Source organism: Semicossyphus pulcher, unplaced genomic scaffold (assembly GCF_022749685.1).
Source record: "Semicossyphus pulcher isolate SPU_LCO1_2020_fin unplaced genomic scaffold, fSemPul1.0.p SCAF_24, whole genome shotgun sequence".
NCBI classification, from domain to species: Eukaryota; Metazoa; Chordata; class Actinopteri; order Labriformes; family Labridae; genus Semicossyphus; species Semicossyphus pulcher.
Window position 1 is genome coordinate 13,726,670 of NW_027211698.1, and position 24,649 is coordinate 13,751,318.

At 45.2% G+C, this 24,649-nt stretch overlaps 1 protein-coding gene across 1 annotated transcript; it reads right to left on the reverse strand.

Annotated features, from left to right (window-relative positions):
* Positions 1-876: 876 nt before the first annotated feature.
* Positions 877-24,196, reverse strand: mbd5 (methyl-CpG binding domain protein 5). The gene is made up of 10 exons (XM_069675521.1): positions 24,164-24,196; positions 18,527-19,092; positions 15,955-16,057; positions 13,175-13,346; positions 10,632-13,007; positions 6,991-7,211; positions 5,773-6,906; positions 5,269-5,342; positions 4,946-5,021; positions 877-4,848 (listed from the first exon to the last, which is right to left on the reverse strand). The coding sequence occupies exons 2-10, from the start codon at positions 18,637-18,639 to the stop codon at positions 4,786-4,788; spliced, it is 4,332 nt and encodes a 1,443-aa protein (XP_069531622.1). The 5' UTR covers positions 18,640-19,092; positions 24,164-24,196; the 3' UTR covers positions 877-4,785.
* Positions 24,197-24,649: the final 453 nt, after the last annotated feature.

Genomic DNA, 24,649 nt, shown 5'->3' on the forward strand with positions numbered 1-24,649 from the left:
ACGGAGGTAACTAGTCGCTAGCTAAGTAGCAGCTAAGCTAGCGACCGTTAAAAGCTAATTTGGCAATTAACCGTTAGTCGTTTTATGAGCGAATTAAGGCATGTAAAAGAGGGTAACCAACAATGTGACCGACTCAACCGACTAAAGTCACTTTGCTCAGAAAATGAGCATTTTTAAAGATTTTTTAACTAAGCTGGAGTCACCTAAACTCGTGACCAAATGTTACAGGCTGCATAACGTGCACTGCCATGTTTTGTTTCCGGGTTCAAAGTTCATTCTTAAATTTGGGAACACATCTCACCATAACATCCATGTTGCAGCTGTTCGGGAGCTTCCAATCAAATTACCTGGTGTGCAGTACCTGGGTGTGGTTCTGTTTTTGATTACTTCTATGGCGAATTCTTGGTTCATATGATATATTTAAATATTCTATATTTAGGGTGCTGTGTTTATAAAGCTGAAGATAACTCACTGTAGAGTGTGCATGCTGACTGCCTGTCATGGCTTTCTCAGACACCTGAATAGAACAGAACCATTGTTTAAGATATTATTAACACAGGTGCTTTTCCTCCTCTTAGAAGTCAAAATGTCCACTGTGAAAAAAGCCCTTACAGGCATATTTGCTATCTAATAATGTACATTGTTTTGTTATTATGAGACACTTTCCTACTTTATGGAATTCTTTTATCCTCTATATTCCCAGTAAAAATAAGTTGACCATACTGTGCTCTCCACTTTGCCCACTAGAGGGCAGTGTGCAACAAGAAAAACTGACTTTAAAATGATTGAGTGTTGATGAGTCATATTTGAAATGAGGATTTTTATGAGAAAAACAAAAGAAGAAACAGGGAGCATAAATACACGTTACACGGCAGGTTATTCAAGTAAGAGTGACCATGTTTTTAATATCTTAAACATCTGTGCAACATTGTTCAAAATGTTACATCACTGCATGACCTGTAATGTTTCACAATATTTACAAAAAAATGCTGCTTACATCAAACCATTAAAAAAAGTCCAAACAATCTCAAAATAATGGACTCTGACAAACTATCCCTAGCCCACATTAATGCAAAAAAGAAAAATAAACAAGAGCAATCAAGTGCACATCATACTTCACGCAAGTCTATTTTTTGTAAAGTATATATTAGTGAGAAAATATATACTTAATTACAAGTTGTAAAAATAAAATACTGACAACGAAAGGGTGAGAGAGGAAAGTGAGAACGGAAAACAAAGTTCACTACGGGGGGAAAATAAAACTCACACTCACACCTCAACACACACACAATCACAGGCGGGAGGAGGAAAAAATAGACTGCACAGACCATCTCAAACACAAAAAAAATGCTTTGAACTCTTGACCACAAATAACATGAAACTGATATAACAGATCCATAACACATGGGACCCCGACGTGAGAGCGGGCTCCTGCATGTCATTGCACAAAAAACGGGGAGGAGGGGGAGGCAGAATGAACTTTACCGAAAGAGTTCATGTGTTCTCGAAAACCGAACGTCGAGGATTTTTCTCTGAACAGATTACAGTAAAAACTCTGAGGCTCTTAAATGTGTGCACTCTGGAAACAAAGGACATGTCTGACAGGTTTGGTAGCGATTCCAGGACATTTTAACGCAGCTGTTGCGTTGAATTTCTCAGGTAATTGTGTCCTCAAATAAGGTTTGACACAAGGATGCACTCACATGTGTTCGTCTTTAAATACTGATATTTGTGCGACACATTCAGCGCTTTTTTAAATGTCCTGCATTTCTCAGGGCGCACACAACAAAACAATGTGATTTAAAATAAGAGATCTCATCAGAACTTAAATTTGAGAGTCTTAAATGTGTGCATGTGAACCAAGATGAGTGGACATTTGAGGCTTTAAAAGTAGTGTTTTCCTCTGTATAAAGTAGTGTACTATTTGGTTTTAAGGTTATAATCAGTATAATTTGTAATAGTCGGGTTGCTTGTTATAAATGCAGATTATATTGACTGTGTGAGTTAGAGAAACGGCGTCTTAGTGACGGGATATTTTCATTAGAATAAGATGAATCTGAGCCTGGAGTTAAAGAGATTTGCGTTACAAATAAAGCTACAAAGCTACAAATAAATTACTACTTCATGGCTCTTATGTTAGGACGTCTAAACAATAAGAAGTTAGGGATCATGTTGAGCAGATGTTAAAAACAGGAAGTACAAAAGAAACAGAGATGCAGTGTGTGTATGCGGTTGATCTTTGCTATTAATTGGTATATTGCACTTGATAATTCTGTAGTGATTTCATGTTGTTGTTTTGATCTGGACGAGCAGCTGTGTGTTTCACCTCTTATTCCAATACTGTGGATTTAAGACTGACCAAGTGATTTTGCTTTGTGTGTGTAGTGTTCAAACTGCATTTATTACCAACATAAACGCCGCCTGCCTTCTCAGAGGTGCAGGTTCTTAAATAGTACGGTGTAGCAGGCAGACGTTAATCATGACACAATCTGTAACAAAAACAAGTGGATCAGAAAGCCTCACTATCTTTTTAAATAAAATGGAACATGACCTTTGTAATGGACTCTGAATACATGATCTATTATTCACTGTTAAAAAACAAACAAAAAGAAACATACATATACACATATAAGGCTTGAGTTCTCAACTCTTGGTAGTATTATTGCCATCTAGCATATTTGTAAAGCTTAAAATAAATATGGAGTACTGTACATAAATAATTTACATCAATAAGCAACAAAAAGACAAAAAAAATAACACAAGGCCCCTAAATGTGAGAAATACTTTCGCCGCTCTTGAGTTAGTGTTCCTCGAGATAATCTAGACTGCCTCTGACGTCGGTTACTCTACCTAAAGCTATCGTTGTGGAGAAAAAGATTACAGTCATGGAGAAAGATCACTGTACAGACGAGAAACGTGATCACAACGACCAGGTGACAGAGTTTGTAGGAGCTGAAGGAAAAATCCACCCAGAGACACTCTTGAGTTGAGTTCATGATGCATTCAGGGTCTGCTCAGAGTTAACTAACTTGACCAACATTATTTCAAGTTACGGAACAGTTTTCTAATATCTACTGGTAAAAAAATTGTTGTATAGTCTTTTAAAAACATCAACTTGTCGTAATGTTTAACAATTATATAAGAAGAGCTGACACCGACTTTTACACCCACAGGAGCAGGACATAGACCACAATGCATGCAGCACAAATTGAGTGCGTTTAAATGCATTAAAGCCACCGAGTTTTACAAGGTAGCAAATTTCTTAAATGTCGTGGAAATGCAAAGTTCTCTGTAATCGATAGAAGCAATATTATTGGAAATTGGCGCCATAGCTGTGGAGAAAGTTGTACAAACAGCTTGTGGTTTCGCCTAGTCTATATTACTACAACACCCAGCATGCATTGTGAACCTCCCTCTGAAAGGAACGGCCCAGCGAGAGACGCTGGAGTGAAATACTTCCGCTTTCGCTGCAGGCAACGGCTGCAGAATCCAAGATACGACGAGAATATACCGGTGGGCCGTCTAAAAAATCTGCAGGTCTGCACTCTGCATTTCAAACCTGACATGACATGACATCGGAGGCGGGCGTCCAAGCTCCCTGCGCGTTTTACGTCATCTGGCATTAGCTCCCCATAATAGCATGATAGGACTGAGGTTGAAAATCAGTGAACTGGCCCTTTAAGCCTTTGCTGGTAGCTGTAGAAAGTTTGCTGTCAGCTTGCTTCACCCAAAATGTAGATTTATGACTACACTTTATTTTGAAAAACTACTGAAATGCAAAATGACATTAAAGTGCCCCAGGGTGGATTTTTCCTTCTAAAAAACGGCAGGTAAACAACCTCCTTTCATCTGCCAGTTACCACGATTGGTAAACTCGTAAAATTCACCTGCCAAAAAGACTTGATCTTTAACGTCGTGATTTTTCCGTCAGAGTGACTGATGGAGCAGACGAGGATCGACCAACAATCGTCCGGCCGGCGGCCACTCCCCCACCCTGCTTTAGGCGAACATTGAACGCTTTCTGCTGGTAAAGTTCATTCTGTTTTTCTTTTCTTTTTTCAATCCAAAACAAATGAACACTTTTACTGGCGTGAAGTGACTTTCGTAATGGAGAACTCATACTCATGCCTGTTCCACTGCTGTTCCCTTACAAAACAAAAGAAAAGGTGAAATAAAAAGAACAAACAGCACGTCTTACAGTTCATCATATAAAAGCTTTAGGCTGTATTCTTATTTATCCTATGCATGCGGCCGTATGCAACCGCACTTCTGAATAGAAACCAAGACATTGGTACACTTCTGCTTTGTTTTTGTACAATAAAAGATAAAATGTGCATTAGGTATGCTTGTACATGACATTGTACAATATTTACATACAATTCTTAATAGCATGAAATTTCAGGATTATCTATATACATATTGAAAATGTATCAGAAATATTTGGACTGTCTATTTTCTTAAATATGTAAGGTAATGCTTGTAGCTTTTTTTTGTTTGTTTTACTATCTTATACTAGAAAAAAATAGTTAATTCAGTGAGCTGTAGACAAATTGCAACCGTTTCTGATGTTTTTCTCTACTTTTTCTGTTTTTTTTCTACAGTTTAAACTGTATTGGTGATTGGAATTTCCAGCACCTTCTGTGGTCAGTCATTAAGTCAAGTTGATATCATGGAACGAGGATGTACCACTGAAAGTCCATGTGTAGCACCTGTTAGAGAGCTCAGATCGCATCAAAGGCTGAACGGACGAAGTCTCCGAAGGCTTTGAGGACGACACATTCAATGTTATCTGGATATCTTCCTCCTCTTAGGCTTCGGGAGCTTCACCTGACGATCCCTCGATGGGATCTGAAAGCAGACGGGCAGGAGGGAGAAGAGTATTGCATGACACGCGGTCGCAGCTTCACGAGGACTGAAATGAATCAAAGAAAGGTGCTGTACTCACTGTGCCCGACATCTTATCCAGCTCACTCATGGCCTCGTGGATAGCAGCTTCCAAATGATTATTCAGTTTCCCCTGTCTGTTGAACAACATTTACATTAGAGGGTTTTCTGGACCAAATCTTTAACCACTAGGTGTCAATGTCAGTGTGTCTGTGAAGCTCTGGGACTCTCCACATGTAGCTCTTGGTGTTTACTAATGAAAGGTAAGACCCTTTTACAAAAATACACCAACCAAAATACACCAGGAATCACAGACCATCTATTTTTTCCCTTGTTGTTATTTACTGAAGCAGCGTTAGATATTCGGTGGGCTTGTTTACTTACTTCAGGCCTCTTTTGGCGGCTCGGTCAAGTGCCTCTAAGTCGTGAGTTAGTGTTTTTAGCTTCTCTGGCTCCACCTGCATGGAGACAAGAAAAAACATCTGAGTACATCCAGGAACTGCTCGCTAACAGATCGAGAAAATCATGGTGAAATTGTTGTAATGTCTACCAGATATGTTGGCAGTCATTATTCGTAGGAGCTCTCCTGTTCTGAAATCCTGATTTGGCAGGTAAAATAGTGAAAGTGTTTGGAGCATTTTGGAATCCATCTGCCAACGTGGCCAGTGGACAAAACGCTTGTTCCCCTCAGACTGTTTGGTGTTTCTAAAGTTTTCCATCTGAATAAACTTAGTTACAGTCAAGCACAACATATTCATCATCTTGCCTTCCCAAACTTTAAATATGGTTTTATCGGGAACACTGTGGGAACATCTGCAGTCCTATCGTGTCTGAAAATTGCAGTTGGCTGGTAAAGCGCTGACAGGTGTTCACAGAGAGGTTTCTCACCTTGGCCTGCTCCCGCAGCTGCATAGCAGCACTGTGCACTTGTTCGTCCCCGGCCAGCTTGGCCGGCCAGGGTGGGAAGCCCTTCAGCTGGCCCCAGACCAGCTCACCCATGTTGAAGGTCCTGGAGCGATAGTGAAGCAGCTCTGAGGAGGGCGAGTCCGGCTGACGCAGATCCTCCTCGCTGCTCAGGCTCTTTGTGTCCGAGGGGCTGGGCGCCATGCCGTTAAAGTGGCCATTGTAGTGGCTGTAGTCTTTGGCTGTGGCCAGGGGTCCCTCCAGGCTGGTGGAGGAGCTGGGCGACTGGTCGTCCCCCGTCAGCTCCTGCCGAGGGGGGCCCAGGACTTCCCCGTAACCCCGGGAGTTAAAGTGTGGGGTGGCACCGTTGATGTGGACGCAGCGCTCCACCGTCTGCTCCAGACGTTCCTTATAGTTAGCAGGAGTCCGGCTGCAGTTGTTGAAGCGATAGGCATCATCGAGGAAGGCCTTATCATGAGCCAGGGCTAGGCCGTGGTCGTGGGACCCCTCGGTGGGGCAGGGTGGGGCGGGGGCCAGGCTGGCGGGGCGTTCCATGCAGGGACTACTCCTCACTTGGGTGGAGCACTCCAGGAACTCCTCACCACCCCAGGCGCTGTTGTTGCTGTGAGCATCATAGCCTCCCCCGTGCTGTGCCTCCCCATCCCACTGCCCCCTGGGAGTCCCTCGACCAGGAGAACGGAAGTAGTCGCTGGCCTCGGGGCCGTCTGGAGTGCTCTTCCCCGGGTCCATGTTCTTCTGAGCCCGTCCCTGCCTCACCTGCCTGGGTCTGGCCTGCTGGGTTAACGCCTCTCCATCCTGGTGCCCGTGCAGGACTGTGCTGACAGCTTTGGGGAGGTTGACGGGCTCCCCTATGGAGGCGGTGAAGGCACTCATGGCACTGAGGGCGGGCACCGGACTCGCCTGTGTGGTCCCGCTCACTGTGGTTGTTATGGTTACATGCATGCCCTTGCTGGCGGCGTCCACCACGGCTCTGTAGATGGCGTCCACCGACTCTGGACCTCCACCTGGGCCCCTGTCAGAGCCAGGTGCACCCGCTGGAAGCCCCTCACCTTGAGGCTGTTGCCCCTCGACATACTGTGGGTGTGGCAACATCCCCTGCTGTGCACACAACAGCAAGGTTACAACACAACAGAAAAAAACTCGATGACACCAAAGACATCAAAATGTAACTCATCATCCCACCTGGTAGCTCTGGTAGAGGCAGGCCATGGAGCCGGCGTTGGCGTTGTTGCCGTCTGTGTAGGGGGTGTTGTCGGAGAAGTGCTGCTGCCCCTGGTAGGCTGGGTGTGAGGCCCTGCTCTGCTGCATGGCCTGGTGGACCTGCTGCTGATACATCTGACCTCCGCCGGCGTTAACGTGTGGCTGCAGGCCGCCCATACCACAGCCGAGGGATGATGGGTTTCCTGCAAAGTTTGGATCGAATCATTTCATCAACCAAACAGGGCCGGGATGAGACGTGTATTTAAGTGGATCCAGTGAATCCATATGTCGTTCCAACCCCAAACATTTATAGTCCCCTTGCACTAACAAAATTATTCCTCTAATGATCTCCATCAAATGTTTCCCAGTGGTTAAGAATTTCTCATTTAAGATATTTTCCAAAACTTTATAGGACATGAGAGCATACTATGAGCAGACTAGTAAAGATCTTTTCTGTGAGGTGGTGCCATTCTACTTTCTTCCAGCACCGATAGTCTCTGAAACACTCGTCTCTGCAGAGCAGTTCAGTGAAATTTAAACCTTTTTAAATCTAGCCTGCCAAACAGAAAATGAACTCCAAAGCTGGGGAAGTGTTTCTCCACAGATCCTTTGAGAATAAAAAAAAAAAAAGTTGCACATTAACAATCTGTTGCTTCCAAAGTAACAGACGGACACGCTGCCAGATGCGATGTACAGACGGACTTGTTAGCGGAGCGTGCAGGGACAGAGCACGGGCAACATACATCAAGGCCACAGATGTATCAATGAATGAAGAGAGAGCCCAGCAGCAACGTTGTACAGACAAAGAGGAAGCAAAACAAAATCTCCGAGGCCTAACGCTGTGTTCTCTGTGTGTGTGTGTGTGTGTGTGTGTGTGTGTGTGGACGAGTGGCGACTGGAGCAGCTGGTGCGATGCTACGTAGCTGAAGGGCAGCTGTGTGTGCTCTCCATTTTTTTTTTCATCCTCTTTTCTTTCTCTCTCTCTCTCCCTCCTCTCCAACGCTGAGAGCCACGACTCGGCCAACCCCCCTCCCTCTCCCCTCCCCACATCCTCCGCTACCGCTATGATATAGTGACGGCTGTTGCCGGGGGAGGTTGCCATGGAAACCTAGTGATGATTGGTGGTGCTGTCCACTGCCAGGAAGCTCGTTGGGTGGGGGAAGAGTTTGTCGGGTGGATGAGGGGGGGTTACGAGGGTCGGGTGGTGTGATTTTACCCTGCTGGGGGATGTGGGGGTGGTCAGCTGGGTGGCAGGAGGTCTGGGGGGGTTTACAATGAACTTTGGGGTATTTGTTGATGGCTAGAGGGGGGAGGAGGGGGCAAGGGGGGTGGGTTCAAAGCTCGCTAGCTGTCTAGAAACAGATGGTTAGAGGCTAATGCTAAAAAGCCACTGACTAGGCCACTTTCAAACAGCTTTGAGTGCTCTTAAGATCCCAAACATGTCATCCACATTAGCTTCAAGTAGGGGACGATCTACAGAGGGGTAACATCTGCCAAAGAGGGACAGAATATTCTTTTGTCATGAGAGCCTGCGAGGGCTTTATGTACTTTTCACCACAGCCTGAAGTCAGTGGAGGGAGCTCTCTGAAAAGCTGGGTGGGTTGATTTAAAGTATTTGTTATCTGTGAGATTATCACTGGTTTGTTTTACTGTGGACCACTAGAAGCCCTGAGGAGCAGAGTATGTATATGCATTAGCACATGTAGCCATTACAGCTAATGGCATTAAAGCACAGCACGAAAACTAGCCAAACTATGCATCCAATATCTTTGTTCGGCCTTAATGATCTGTTCAATGATTTCTGGTTAAAAATAACAGATGCAAACACAAAAGCATGATTGTTTCTGCACAGTAGCAAAAAATATGTGGTCAAAAGAAGCACTTTCCCACCAAAATTAGCTTGTTGACGTGGCTTTTTCAGACCCGGGAAGACCCGCTTATAGATGGCGATTGTGTCTTTTCCAATTGCCAGTGAAGTATCCTCCTGTCGGTTTTCTGCTGCTTCAACGTCTGACACCCGAAACAGGATTAGTTAACAGTTAAGATATTACTCAGTCTTCAGTCTGTCTTTCAAACTTGGTACCGACAAATTGGAACGATGTTCGAGCGCTGCTTGGACGGAGACGGGCAGAATTTGTAGCTGAGATGATGAGGAGTCGCAGAAGTTAACGACGGAGCATAGCATCGCGCCGGAAAGGGGGCGGAGATTAGCGCGTCGACACGGGTTTGTGTTCCCATCAAAGCTGATCGGAGGCAAGGCGATAATTACCGAGTCATTTGACCCGGGCCTGAATGCTGATTGTAGCCTTTCCCACTAAGCAAAAAAACGGGTGTTAGCGGGTTTCTTGACCAGTGGGAAGCAGCTTCAGATTTAGTCGCTACAGCTGTGTGTCAGATACATGTATAATCTACATTTTGGTAAATATAGTCATAAAATCAGTTGTTATCAGCAGATACTTAATATTTAAGGACTCTGACGGGTAATGGGGCCAAAGAACTTCGACAGGAGTTCTTCAGAGTGCACTGAGAAACAAAGTAAGTGGAATTGTAATTTCAGCTGATCCACTTTAAACACAGAAATTAAAACACAACAACATCCTTCAATCATGCTGATTAAACTGATCATTTCTCCCTCCAGCTCTTTCACAAGTCAAAACTGCAACTCGACATGACAGCTTTCCTCCCATCCCCTCAGCGCTGCCTCCTGACCCGCGCAGGACCACCTGAATTTCAATGACTTAGAAGATGTACAGAATAACAGGACACCTGGTGATAAGAACAGGTGGCCTGCAGCAGACCTCGGTGATATCTCCATTATAAACCATATGAGAACACAGGGATGCACAATGAATACATAAACTCATAGCCTGGTAGCACAGCAGGAAAAAACAAGATCATGGTCTTTTCAGGGGCTCTCATACACAGAAAAAAAACACACAAGTCATCAACATGCACACAAATAAATTAAACCACAAGTAGTCATAGGCATGCACACACAGTCATTGAAACACGCACACACATACAGGCCTAAACCCTCATCAAAGGCTTCACTCTGGTCTCTATTCAGCTCTTTAGAGCGCCCTATCTGGGCTGCTTCCCTTAAAGCGTGATCCAGATCCCATTTCCATCTTCTTACACCATTGACTGATGCTAGCATACAAATAAAACAAAGAGAAACACTGGCTGACTGACAATTAGCCGAGCTTCCAGAGATGAGGGGCCTGCTCATTAGCTCACAGATACTGGAGGAGCCCGACTGTCCGGGCTCGGGGCCTGTCGCCTAAATCCTTTGGTTTTAGTTCACTCACAACCAGAGAGACCACATCTCCATCCAACCACAACCATATCAGGATGAAGGAGGGACACGAACACTATCCGAACACCCTCCTTAGAGCTTACTAAATGTTCTGTCAGTGGTTTGATGTCACCAAATCATTACTACTTTCTTGGATATTTATTAATGGAGCTAGTGGCGTTAAAGTAGCTGCTGAGGATTGTAATCTACCAGTTAGGTCGAGGCTGAAACGTCCAAACATAAACAAAATGTAATGTTTATAATGTATGTCCTTTCTAAATATCAAACAGTCACAGAGCAGAGATGTACAGTAGTCCTGATGTCTCACCTGTATCAGAGATGCTCTGTGTACAGCTCCCATCACCACCTCCGTGTGTCATCACCACCATGTTAGTCCGCCCCATACCTTGAAGGAGGTTCTGCTGTGAGGGGTGAGGGCCCGGATGGGACAGAGGCGGGGGGTTAGCGTTAGGGCGTCCCAGCGGCATGCCATCAGGGCCCACTGGTCCGCCTCCTGGCCCCATAGGCCCACAGTTACTCATGGATGAGGCCTGCATCTGGACCATCATGTCAGGGAACTGGCCTTGACGAGGGCCCAGATGGCCCCCAGAGGTGTCCATGTTCTGGCAGTGCTGCATGGCGTCTCCAGGACCCCGCAGCCTCTGCTGAGCTAGGAGGTTCTGCTGAGGGCCACCGGGGACCATACCTGTGCTGTCGTTGTAGTGCAGCTGTGGCGCTCCTTGAGGACCAGGTCCCGAAGGACCTGGACGATGGTTGTGGGAGCTCTGGCAGCTCATGGACTGGAGAAGCTGGGCCATGGATGTGGTTGGAGGAAGGTTTCCAAGTCGGCCCACCTTTCGCAGCTGCTCAGTGGCACTGGGCCCTTGCATGTGGGGTCCTCCCATGCCTCGTTTGTTTAGCATGCTGTAAACCATGTTGTTAGTGTTATCGTGGTTAACAGTGGCACTGCCTGATGACTGTCTCCTTTTGCGCATGGGGTCCCTCTGCTGGGCCATGAGCTTGTCCCTCAGAGCAGCACGACCGCTCTGGCCCTCAGGACTGTTGAGCAGCATGGTGGAGTTTGGCGGGAGCATTGAGTTTAAAGTGCTGTGTCCCTCCATGCCTCGAGGGCCGCTGATAGAGCCAGGGTGCCCACCGCCTCCTCCATTACCCCCTGCACCTGCCCCCATGCCTGCCATACCAACACCACCACCAGCCATGCCAGCAGTGCTGTTGCCAGCAGCGCTGAGTTTGTTTTGATTTGCTAGCTGTGCTTTGGCTGCGGCTGACAAGAGACTGCTGGCGGGGAAGGAAGCGGCATTCTGTTGGTTCAGGATCTGGTTGAGGGGCATCCCCAGGAGTCCTGGGTGGCCCTTCTGGGAAGCGCTGGGGGTTGCCAGAGAGGAGGATGACGAGGAGGAAGAGGTGGGTGAGTACATGGGGTTGCTGTGCTGCTGGGTCGTGTTTCCCATCCCGGGCAGCAACTGGGAGTCTTTGTACTGGTGGAGTGGGTCGGTTTTGTTGGTGGAGGGGCTGGAGGGCATGGCTGGCCTGGGAGATCCCATTGCTGACCTGGGGGAACGCGGAGGGACCTTCATGGTACCACACGGGGCCTGATGCCCCGAGGGCATTGCAAAGTTCCCATGGTCAGAGGAGGTGGAGGATGAACGTGAGCGATGAGGAGAGGCCTCCATTCTACCAAGAGCAGGCCCGGCCATGTGGACTGGGGAAGTGACAGGGGAGGGGGACATGGAAGATGCCGGACCACCCTGTTGAGTCCTTTGAATGTGGCCGCCATGCCCCACAGGCCCAGGCTTCGCTGTGGGTAAAGGTAAGTTGCTTGGCAAGGGAACAATGGCGGGAGGGGGGATGTTTACATTCATCATTTGTACCTGAGAGTGGATGTTAGGCTGGAAGTTTGAAGGGTTTTGGGCGTTGTTGGGGGGCTGGCTGACTGGCTTGCTTGGTATGGGGTCTAGGATGCCTAAGGGGTCTTTTTCAGAGGTCAGTTGCCTTTTTTGAAGGGCACAGGATGGTGGTATGGATGGAGGAGGCGGTACAGGATGCACAGGAGGCTGTGTTTTATGGTGAAACGCCGCACGGGGCATATCCATACCAGGGGGGAAGTTCCCCCGTGGCATGTTCATGTTCATAACAGGGCTTTTGGCAGTGGCCGTCGGAGAAAGGGGCGTGCTAGTCCTCCCTGTCATGGCGCAGGATGACTGGCCCGCAGGGGAGCCATGAAGCATTATACTGGGTGGGGAAAGAGGCGTCCTAGTATTCCCATGGATGGAAGCTGAGCCTGGACTGCCAGCTCCAGGAAACCCACAAGGATTGGTCCTTGGAAAGCCCTCAGGGCTGCCTAGAGTGTCTGTACTGGGAGACTGTGAGCCATCTCCATACAGCTTAGCACTAGAGGGAGGTGGGCTCAGCAAGGCTCCGTACCCAACCCGGTAAGGGGATTTGGGTCCTGGCTCCCCACTGCCCATCCTCTGCTGCCGGGAGTACCCAGAGTAGAGCTCGGACGGCTGGGCCCCACCCATCTCCTGGGGTGGGTACAGCCTCTGCTGCTGCTGTCCAGCTGCCATCATCATCTTGAAAGGAATCTTGCAGTCTGGGCCAACAGCATTGGGCAGCCCGTCGTGGGGTTTAGTCCTTATTGCTCGTTGAGACGTGGAATGCACAGAGACCACAGATGATGTACCTTGAGACAAAAAAAGCACATTCAAGTTACATATTAGGCAGGACAGGAAAGGCATTGGCATTTGGCTTAACTCCGTCTATGATACTGTATTAGTCTGAGGGCTACCATCAAAGTGAACGACCGAGTTTTGATTTCAAATGAGTGGATTAAGCTGGATTTACTCGTACCTCCCCCTGGACTGGTCAGCGTCAGAGGTGGGTGCGTCTCCATGCTCCTGTGCAGCGTGGCCACAGCCAGAAGCTTCCTCTTGTGAATGCAGAGTTTGGTGACGTCTTCATCTGCTTTCACGTCCTCCGCTGTCCTCTGCTTGACGGCCGCCCCTGGGTCAAAGTTGAACACCTGCGGAAGAAGATATCGAGGGCATGTGTCAAGACTTGACTCTGAAGAAGATTTTTTTTTATTTTTGGAACGGTTTTGTTACCAATAACAGAATCAAACCCTGGAATTAAATTGATGTTTGAAATTTTTGTGTCATTATTTTCTGAAGACAGGGGAATCTTAAGGGCTCGGGCTGTGCAACTGTTTCCCAGACGAGGAAACACCAGCCTGATAATGGCCCTGATCGACAGACATGGTGTGTTGGGGACAAATTTAGCTTCAAGAAGGATAATCGGTCGGATTACCCCGTGTAATGTGATACAGTGGACTCTTCACAGCACCCCGACATTTGAAGCTCGGTCCTTCACAGAGATCAGCGGAAGTATGCTGCTTGAATTTATTTCATACATTCGGAGCATATGGAAAGGAGTGGAGAAGTGGATTAGGTTGCAGGAGAGCTTTCTCTGGACGTTTTTATACACTTTCTGTACTGTGAAATTTTTTTGGAGTTCATTGTGAGCGACAAGCTGACCACATCCACCGCGCTCCGTGAAGGACGAAACTGCAAACTTTTCTACAGCCACCTTCCAGGCTCGCAGAGGTGACTCTTTGATGCTCAAAATACCATCTCAACACAAACAAAAGCATCACTTTTAACAACAGCCTGTCAGAAAGTGTTTTCACCTTGGTCTGACTCGTGTGACACCATTTCCTCCTCTCAGACGTGTTTATTTCCTCCTTTTATACCTTTACCTCATTCTAAGCGGCGGGAACAAATGTCAGGTAAGTAATTTGTCCTGTTTTGACGCTCAGAACACGTCAAGAAGGTCTGCTCTGAATTAAAATATTACGCAGTCTTAGGAGGCTTTTAGCTCCTGAGAACAATTATTGTCAGTGATTTGCAGAGAAACGCAAATCTATCATAAGTGGAAAACTTCAGAAGTGATCACTCATTACAGCATTTACTCCAGATTTTTACCAAATCAAATTAGAACAGAAAGTTAAATGGTATTTATTCTTGCAATGGATTTTTTTGTTGTGAAAGTAAAGCTGGGGAAGGAAACGCTGGAGAAAGCAGCAACAGTTTGCTTGTCTGTGAAGGTTCTCAGTCATCCAGGTCGTGGTAGTTCTAAGCTTAATCCAAAAGGCAACTGGACTTGGTTGAAGTTCTTGAAGATGTTTCACCGCTCATCCGAAAGGCTTCTTCAGTTCTAACAGACTGGTGGACAAAGCGAGAAATATAAGCTTCTGTAGGTCAGCACGTGTTCCTGACCTCTTGGTAGGAACTCTGGAGGACAGATAGGAAGGATGGACTTATTTCAAACTTAACAGCTAGTGTCTAAAAAGCGTACTGCAGTCCAAGTTCAAAATACCGGAGAGCGTTGTCTCCCCACCTCCTCCCCAGATTCGATGTTAGCCTTTCCTGCTTTAGCGTTCCGACCATGGTCGGAAAGCACAGGGGACACTTACCGGTCTGCCCCAGGGCCGAAGCTGCCGCTAGCTTTGGGGCTAACTCCCGTCACTTTACACACACGGCAACGAGCAGGAAGCAAGACACGGGAGCGCGGCTTCAGTCTTGAGGAGTACGTGGGTTTATTACACACACTTACTTAGCCTTACTACTTCTGTTATCTTCAGTTACCGATAACACTCTCCACTGATCCGCTCCGATCCCCGTTCACTCTCCTAACTCATGCGCACACACTCACTTCTCACTTGCTCCACCACCCACACTCACGCACTCAGCTATTCCCAAACAGAGCTGCGCTTCTAGTGCAACACGAAGCTCACTCAAGTCGCCAGGTTGAGGACGCTGAACCTCCTCGAGTGCAAGACGTGACAAGCTGTTTCATATCTGGCAACCCGGGGTGACGAAATGGGATCACACCAAAACACACACAGAGGTTCCGCACCGGAGTGGACATTTCAGGAGGAGAACATACTGGCTGCAGCTTTGTTGCTGGAGAAGCCAGCATGTTTCCTTCATCTCTCATGACAAATCTCGGCCATTTCATGATAAATTCCAGTAAATATATTTCATATTGTTCCTTTAAATATTAAAATTATTGGTTGCTGCCAGGGCGCAAAGAGACTTTAAACAAATATAGATCAATCCCACGTATGGCATGGAATAAACTAAAAATCAAGTTCTCAACATTATGACAGAGTGGTCTAAAAAAAGACGAAACATTTCCTCCTGAGAAAACGAGGAAATTTACTGAACAAAAAGTCGAAGTGCTTGATTCATCGTCTGCAAACAGAAGGGACGGGATCAGACATGAATCCTGCACAATCCTGCTCGACATCGTCTGCTATTGCAAACTTTTAAAATATGCCTCATATATTTTCCTTCCTCACTTTTTACCTCGCAGTGATCGGCTGATAAATGAAGCTTGACCAGGTGGAACATTTCTACTACAGAAGCGCCATCTTCTAATACAAGTGTTGGTTTGATTGACAGTTTTTAATCCCTCAGGGTCCTTTGTTTAGCTGTAATATTTTGGACAACAGCATTTTAATTCGATTTGCAGATTGGTACTTCTATCTCCTGGAGCCCCAGTTAAGAGGCAGCTGCAAAATCTCCGCCCGACTGCTGTGCTTTAAACGAATCAGGATGAAAAAAAATTACCTTGTGGAGGATGAGTGGGCACTCCAGGCCGCATTTGCAGGTTCCATCTGTCAGCAGGTAGGTCTTCACCTGCTCCAAGCTGGACAGCAACGAGCCACTGGGACTGCACACAGAAAACAACAACGTTAGGATGTGGAGAGACTCCAGCTGGTGCGGCTCCACATCACAAATACTCCTTCTGTTATAATATGTGTTGCAGCACTCTTCTGCATTGTTTGAAATGAGTTTTTTGAATATACTTTTGGACTGAAAGCTCCGGAGAAGTGAAAATATTTTGCATTTAAGTGAACGTTTTTATGCGGAAATGTAACAAAGGTTTAGTTCTCCTACCACAGATTTATTCCTGACTCAGAAGAGAAAACCGCCGCACACTGAAATTCTCCACTGACAGACACACAAATGATTTTTAAAGGTGGGTTAGCAGCTCCTGCAGGCAGGTTCTGCTGCAGGTTTTACAGGCTTGCAACCATGAAATCAAAGAGTAAAATCCTCCCACTCAACAGCGCCGCACTACAGTGGAATTCAACCATGTGTATGAATTAAAATAACAATTGAAAACATCCAGTACCCATGGAGGAAGAGGAGCCTGTGTTCTGGCAATAGACCACAGAGACTGTGTAGTATTATTCTGATAAAAAGTCCAAACTCGTGCATAATTAAAGTGCCCTAAACCTGCAATTGTTCTAATGGCCAGCAGGGGGAGAAACAAAAGTGGCAAAATATAGAAGTTATATAGAAGTCTATGAGTAAATGATTTGTGGCCTCAGTAAACATTTTTCAAATTACTTTTTTCGGAAGGAAAATTTGTTAAAGCTAGTTTATGCTAGCCAAAGTTAGCATAACAATCGATATCACAAGCCCTTTTTGGCTGACCGCCGGGGTCAGCCCTACACATGGGTCTGTATGTGACTGACTGAGCGAGTGGCGGTTCTTTCACAGCCGTAGAGAGAGAGAGAGTTGCGACATTGCAATGGCGGATTATGGAGCGTATTGGACCTCCACTGACGCGACTCTCTGACTACACGGCTCTGGACATTTTGTTTGTGGAGTTGGCGGGGCTGCTCCTCTGTTGTCCTCACCTACATCCGCAGCGCACACCTGCTTTCAAACACGTTGTTATTGGCCACATAAGGATAGTCCTTCTAACACTTTGCCCACCAAATGATTGAAAACATTGACCTGATGCGGTCAGCCACATACTAGGTTTTGACCTCGTATTGTGACACTACGGTTCCGCCTCAGCGCCGTAACGAAGCTCCGCCATCATGCCACAGTGGCAATTTTAGATTGGACCAAGCAACGCCGGCATAAAGTTTTTAAATAGCGTTCTGGTGTTGCAGAAGCAAAACGTGCGCGAGGTGGAAACAAAACAGCGCATGCTTAAATTACACACACACAGCGCTGTTCCGCCCTGCAGGCTCTGCTGTTTACACTGACGCCGTTTCTCCTCTGTAACGCCTCTGTTACTACCTCCAATGCCAGCTCAGAGGCGGAATAACTTCGCCTTGAACTGGCAGTGAAAAAGGGGCTACAGTTAACATGAATAACAGATTAACCTTGCTAGGTGATAGCTAAGCGTTTGCTAAACCGTCGCTCCTTTCCTGCTCCTCCCTGTTGCCCAAATATGGACACTTCTGGTTCCAAGAAAAGCCAACGTGGTGACAACCAAAATGACGAAAAACAATGGGCGACATCCACTTCTTATATACAGTCTGTGGTTTTATCCTGGCTGTAAAATCAGGAATACTGAAGGACTTAAACATCAGGTGTGTGATCTGGAAATCACAGCTTCTACACATGAGAAAAAGGACGACTAAAAGAAATAACCTCCAGAGAAACATTTCAAACTGGCCACCCATGACGGAAGAACAGTATGTACCATCTGTTGATCCTATCAAACATATACAGTGACAGGTGGACATAATAACCAGTGGCTGAATCATCAGTCACAGAAATATCTACAGCGGACATCCCCGAAGCAAATACACACATTTAATGTAAAAGAACACGAGCGAATACAAGCGCGCAGTGACAGTATCAGGCCACGGTCACAGAAGTAGACAGGATTCTTTCCAACACCCAAAATAAACCTGACACCAGCCAACTGCTTTGGTTCATTGTGAGTGGTAAACACACGTGCCGGCGTTCATGTGCCAGGGAGGACACAAACTTCCAGGCTAAATGACACGATGACTGCAGGAGGAAGCAATTCATCAGAAGAAGTCCGTTTAGATTTTGTAAATGAATAACAGGTTTCTTGTGACATATTTTACCGTCCAAGAAAACAACAAAGGGTGTTAAGAGATTGCTTATGTTTCCAGTGGTTTCTATAAGATATTTTTACAGCTAATAGATGCCAGATAAATGGCAACTTCAGAATAGCAGCGGAGGAAATCAATCACAGAAACTCCAATCGTTTGAGGACAGTAAACAAACCTGTTGGGCGCTCATTGATTTTGAGGAACTGACACAGAAACCTGATGTTTACTGTAAATGTCAACGTTTCCCTTGGCCAGTTTATGTATCAGAAATTACACAATCAGTTAATAAATCTAACTACAGTTTACATTACCTTATGTATATGACCCCGCCGCCGTGCTCCGCCTTGCGCTGCCAGCCGATGGGGACCTGGACAGGGACGGCCTGCCTGTCATCTCCCGCGTCACAGTCCTTTCCGCCATTCATTGCTCCACTGGATTTACGCTCGACACCACAGAGGGATATTTATCAGACATCAACCAGCGTCTTCGCAATGCACGTCATGTTCGTCTTCCAGAGCCGTGGTGGTGGAGGAGGTGGTGGGAGGGTTTGTAGATATGGGTAGTGCTGCAGTTTTATGCTTCTGCTCTCAGGTGGAGCTGATGGGGGGGTGGTGGTGGTGGGTGGCCGGGTAGGGTGAGGCGAGCTCACGGCAGACCCTACCCTCTGAGCTGCTTCATGGTTACGGGGCTGAATGGTGTTTGGACTTCCATTACTGCATCTTGTCAGACAAAGTGAGGATCGGGAACATCTTTTATTTCAAGTTTATTACCATTTGTGTTCAGGGCCGCCTTGGATACAGTCCCTCAGTCGGACACGTGGAGTATCTTCAACATATCGGTTCCCAAACTCGGTTGGGTAGTGGTATTCCCATGGTTACTGTGAAGGAAGAAGACATGAATTAACAGTCAATTAGAGTATTTTCTTGAGTAATAATTTAACCTGCTCTGGGAATTTGTTGTCTGCTTCCGACGTAAAATCCTGTTCCAGAGTATTTCAAACTAAGCTGTGTTTGAGAGTCTTATAATGCTTTAGACTTACAGATCTGTTACTCATAGTGGACTCCCTGGACCATATTTCATTGTCTCAACATTGCCTGAAGATACACCCCCCCACACAAAGGTAGTCCCTTATGTTGGTTTAACACACGGCTGTTTTCGTTGTGAACATCTGCTTAGAAAGAGCCTCTACTACTCTGAGTGTAATGGGGAGCATGTACGTGTAAGCTGAGTAGTAGGGGCGTGAATCACAAGATCTTCATCATGTGGTATTATTCTTTTGATTCTTTGGACGATGTGACATCTGCTGGTGTCACGATGTCTGCCTCGATAGCATTTCGTTTTGTTTCCTCGTTCGATTCAGGGGCCTATGAGATGATATCACGAGCCTATTACACACAAACAGAAAGCAGTGACACAGATATGCTTTACACCTTACATTGACGGATGGATGATTGATGGATTGGTACACCCCTAAACCAAAGTGCAGTATTTAACAACAAACTACCAGAATAAAGCCAAAATTGATCAATTAAACACGTCTTAATCTGCCAAATCTTGCACTGCAAACACCATTCAAAATGCTTCTCATCACACAGAACAAATGTTGCAGGTTATAAAACAGCTTGTCATCACCAAATTAGGCATCAGAATTGAGCCTTAAAGATAAATCTTTCCATCAAAATGTAACAAATGATGATTTTTTACGCTGTGATATTGGCGGTTCTTCTCCTTCTCTCAGACAGAGAATTTCAAACACTGGTATGAGCCCATCAAAGCTGTTAAATCGGGCTGAACTCTGTATGTGAGTGAAGGAGCTTCATGCAAAGCCTCCTCTCAGCCGCCGGTGCTGCTGACTCATAACTGCCCTGTGTGCTGCTGAGACCAAACCCAGTGACACCACCACAGAGGAAGAGAGGTACCCGTGGCACAGTAAAAACCAGGCAGCAGCACTTGAACGTACGCTGTTTATCTGGAAATACACGCAGCGGCAACAGTCGCACCTCATCATCTCAGGAGAGGTGTGTCTCGTCCTATCAGAGACAGCACATCATTAAAATCTCATTTCCCACAAGTCCATGTTTGGAAAATACAGTGGAAACACGATTTCTATTGTTGTGTGTCACAATGGAGGAAAAATCATATTAATTTTCCGACACAAGCTAAGTGCAGAGATGCGATTTTAGGATGTCTCGGCTGTGACGAATGCTTAACCTCTATTTTTAAAGGTTACCATCAGGTATAATGTCTTTTTTGTTTGCTTGAATCAGAAAGAGACGGACTAAGAAGGGGCGGCAATGTTCAGCAAAAGTCCTGGACCTGATTCAGTTCAGACATTTTCATTAAAAATTACATTTGAGCCTTAGCCAAATGATTTCATCTTAACCTTTGGCAAAGCAACTCCCCCTAAATCTGCCACCTTGTTAATGTGAAAGCACAAATTTCAGTCTCAACTCTTATTTCCCCACTGTTTCCTCTACCTGGCCCAAAATATACAGCCTATACTCTACCTGCAAATCTGTAACCTTTTACTGCAGGTTGTTTTTTTCAGTATGGGTTTGGCCTTTTTGCATGCATCTTTCAGAGCAACAACAAAATACAGACATGGAGAAAAGACAGAGAGGAGCAGGGGGATGGTCAGACTTTGTGACACTGTGGGGACATAAAAACCTACAATAAATGCAGCACGAAGAGAATTATATTTGCACTTGAAACGGCTTAAGGTGGATTTTTATTTTGCAGTGAAGGTTGACCAGCAAACATGGCGCTTTTAGATGTGTTTCAATGGATTACGACAAAGCTTGGTGCATCTGCACATAGATTGCTGCAGCGAGGCCGTAGTTAACGTACGCGTCTAGCTACATGTCAGGGGCGGCTTAGGATATATTCTTTGCAAATGTTTACATGCTGATTGTGAGTGCATGGCGCTTGTACATTAAATGGTACTGTTTTTTAAAATTCCATTTCATGCATCCTTTTGCGATGTGTTTGTTGGCCATGTTCAGAACACGATGATGGAAGAAATACAATATCTTGTGCAGCCGCAACATAAATATAAACCTAAGCCAGGCTTCGTAATTAAGTGGAATACTGATGTTACACAGAATGCTACGGTTTGCACAATATGGATGAAAATAAAATACTAAAGCAGCTATGATGGCGATTAGAAGAGAAATAATCTTGAAGACACCTCTGAAATAACTGCTTGAGTAAAGAAGTGATCATTGACTGTGAAAAAAGACAAACACTATTTCAATTTAAGAGGGTTTTCCTGAATTAATCCTTTGCTAAAATATCCTGCAGCCTGCCCTGCGTATGTTGTCGTCATATTTCGCCATCAGAAATGATGTAGGGGAGAAATGTCCATAATAAATGACAAGGACGATATTGCGGAGGCTGACACTGTCACTGCAGAGTCACTGATGTCTATGATTTGAGACAAGACTACAAAATAGAGTGCTTGTCATACATTTTGTAGCATGCAGGAAGGTAAATCTGATCTTATTGAAAAGCGAGAGCAGAAAAGGGAAAGCAAGCAACAAAAAAATAACATTGGAAATTTTGGGGGAGAGGGAACAATCTTTGGCCTTGAATTTTGAAGGAATTCTGCACAGCATGGACTCGATCCAACTGCTAACTTCACACAAGCAATATTGAACGAGAAGAGAAGTTAATGCAGACAGACCTAAATACAGGAGGCTTACAGCAATGCGATCTCAGAAGGAAAGAAAAAATGTTTTAGATAAGAAATCGCATCAAAATGACAAGTGGAACCTCAGCCAAAGGTTGAGTAACTGAATTTGTAGTCCATTAAAGGATGGCAGCTTATGTAAATGAAAATTGCTCTCTCTCAGTACCTAAACTTCAGGAATATGGTCAGATAAAGTAGCCTGTGTGCAAAGTACTTTTCCATTTTCTCATGCGTCAGCATCATTAAAGGGGTTTGTATTGTGATATGTGGCATTTTAGGGTATTTACAGCTAGTAATTAAAGGTAGTGATCATTGGAGCATCATTTCTGGAAATGAACTCATCCTGACCGGAAAGTTTAGATCACATCAGGATCTTTCAATGACATTATGAGAATGCAACAGGAGTATACTATCTTTAGGATTGCAATCCTGTCTTAATATGATTTAACTTTATGAAAACAGACCTCCGCAGGCAGCCTCATGAGATTTATGACCTAATCTTAAATACAAACTATTACAGCCAGAGCCCCTTTCCTGACTTCCCCCTTATGTGTCATCATGTTGTGTTTGTTGATGACATCATTTCATTGCCTTACATGCAGTTTAGAACAGAATGACAACACACAGGCTGTCAGGACGAGCCAGTTGTTTGTATAATCCTGTTTATATTGATCTAAAATAAGCTAAAGCATAACGTACAAAAAGGGGTATGAAGAATTTGAAAATACTGCAAGAAAAGACACACGAATAACCAAAGATACCAATGCAGGCATTCTATTTCTATTGCAGCTGAAACTGAAAACATTTTTGCAACATCTTTACTAACAGAAATGATATCGCAAAAAGGGAAAATACCAATGAAGGCACTGGTAGACCATATGTCACATAATAAACATCATGTGTATTGCATGCAGATACATCCTGTGTTTAGATCCAGCTGACATATACAATCCAAAATGATGCAAGGTGAATTTATTAAGGTTAAATAGGCAGCGTAGGGCATCACAAATGCTACCTCTGCTCTGGGAATTTGGTGCATTTTTATCTGCATTTAGAGCTGTTCACCTGGCTTTCTTGAAAAAGCCTTTAGTGCAAAGTGTTGTCAAATAAAGCGAGGGTGATGAATTAGTAGCAATGTAAGTTATCTGCACAAAGCATGTACTGTTTGTAGAGGATAATCCTGGGCATGATAAAAAATAAATGGTGTCTGAAACAAACGGTACAGCCCCCTTTTACTGATGCTCCAGATATTTACCACTGTTCTTTTAGTACCTGGCGAGATTAAACCCATTAATTCTCAACCTAGCATCTAAATCTTGCCATAACCCCATGGAGCAGGCTAAGGCTAGCTTTAGGGGTAAATTAGCCATATTGTCCTGCAGTAACCGTCAAAGTTGACAGCTTCACAAGTTGGCTAACGCTGCTAGCATCATGACAAGACTTTTTCCCCAAAACTGAATAACATGACAACCTCTTGTGTACACTACCAAAGCAACCATAGTTGCCTGAATGTTAGATAATAGCAAATTAGCTTGGTGAACATTAGCCGCACTTGCCTATCAACTGTGCCAAGTGTTGCTTTATCAACGTTTAGCAACAGCCATTTAGCGTTAAATATTAGTTTATCTCAGGGGTGATAGTGCTGCTTAAACTCTAAACTCTCCTTTGAGGTCCTCCGTATTAAAAAGGGACCGTGTCAACAAGCGAAATCTGCTTGTCTGACTGTGCTTTTTGATGCATTGGACACAGCATCTGAGCTAGCTGGGGGGTTAGCATACCAAGCGTCAGCTGTCTAGCTACCGTTAGTTAGCTAGCTAGCTAGCTTGTTGTAACGAAAATGAATTAGAGGGCGAGCTCGGCTACGCTAATAACGTTTTAGCGTTTAATTAACGAACCGAAACCGGGCTCTTGCACGTCGAGGACCCCCGACACAGATTCCGACTTGAAATTGTCGAAGTAAAAAGCAGCTAGGCCCGCGTTAGGGTTTCGAGCCAAGGGGCCAGGCAAGGCCAGGGCCAGGCCGAGTTAGCACGGGTTAGCCTAGCATGCTAGCTAACAGCCGTTGCGTTTGCAGAGAGAGAGCGAAGAAGAAGAGAGAGACGCTTTTCAGGCACTAACGTTTCTGTCTGCGTCAAATTAAACCGTAAACAGGCCGTTCCCACCCGGGCATCCCCGCGAATGCATACCGGTGCTGAAACAGTGACATGGAAGAGCAATATTGCGTTTCTGACCTTTAAAAAAATAAGAATAAGAAGCCTACCCATTAGTTCTCTGCCTCTGCTGGTTCTCCTACACTGGGATATTGGAAATGATGGAGAGGCGTATAGCGCATGCGCGGCAGGAGCAACCAGCAGATGGGAGAGGTGATGCACAGTTACCTCCAGAGCTCAGATACATAAGGTTCTGTATGGCAAAAGTTAGCAATAAAATAAATCAAATCATGAAGAGCAATTGGATATTTGGCTTGCTGACTCAGTCAGAGCAATAATGTTCTGACAGTGGGGTCAGAGATAGCTTCAAATCTCAAAAATCAAGAATAGTTGATATATTTGTAATTTTACTTTCGTCCTATGACAGAATACAACACAATAACCTACCTTATTTCTCACTTTGCACCATTTCTATTATATGACAGCCACTAATACAGTTCGATGGTTGATGGTTGAAGTTTAAGTGCAGATTTAATAAAAAATGAAGATTCAAAAAGACGCTTTTTTTCTGTTCTGTTTTGCAGTTGAAACCTTTT

Coding starts and splice junctions, on each gene's coding strand:
- mbd5 (XM_069675521.1), bottom strand. CDS start 18,639: ATGAATGGCGGAAAGGACTGTGACGCGGGAGATGACAGGCAGGCCGTC. Junction 13,347..15,954: donor GCCCACTCATCCTCCACAAG/GTAATTTTTTTT, acceptor CTTCTTCCGCAG/GTGTTCAACTTTGACCCAGG. Junction 5,022..5,268: donor GCCGCCAAAAGAGGCCTGAA/GTAAGTAAACAA, acceptor GTTGTTCAACAG/ACAGGGGAAACTGAATAATC.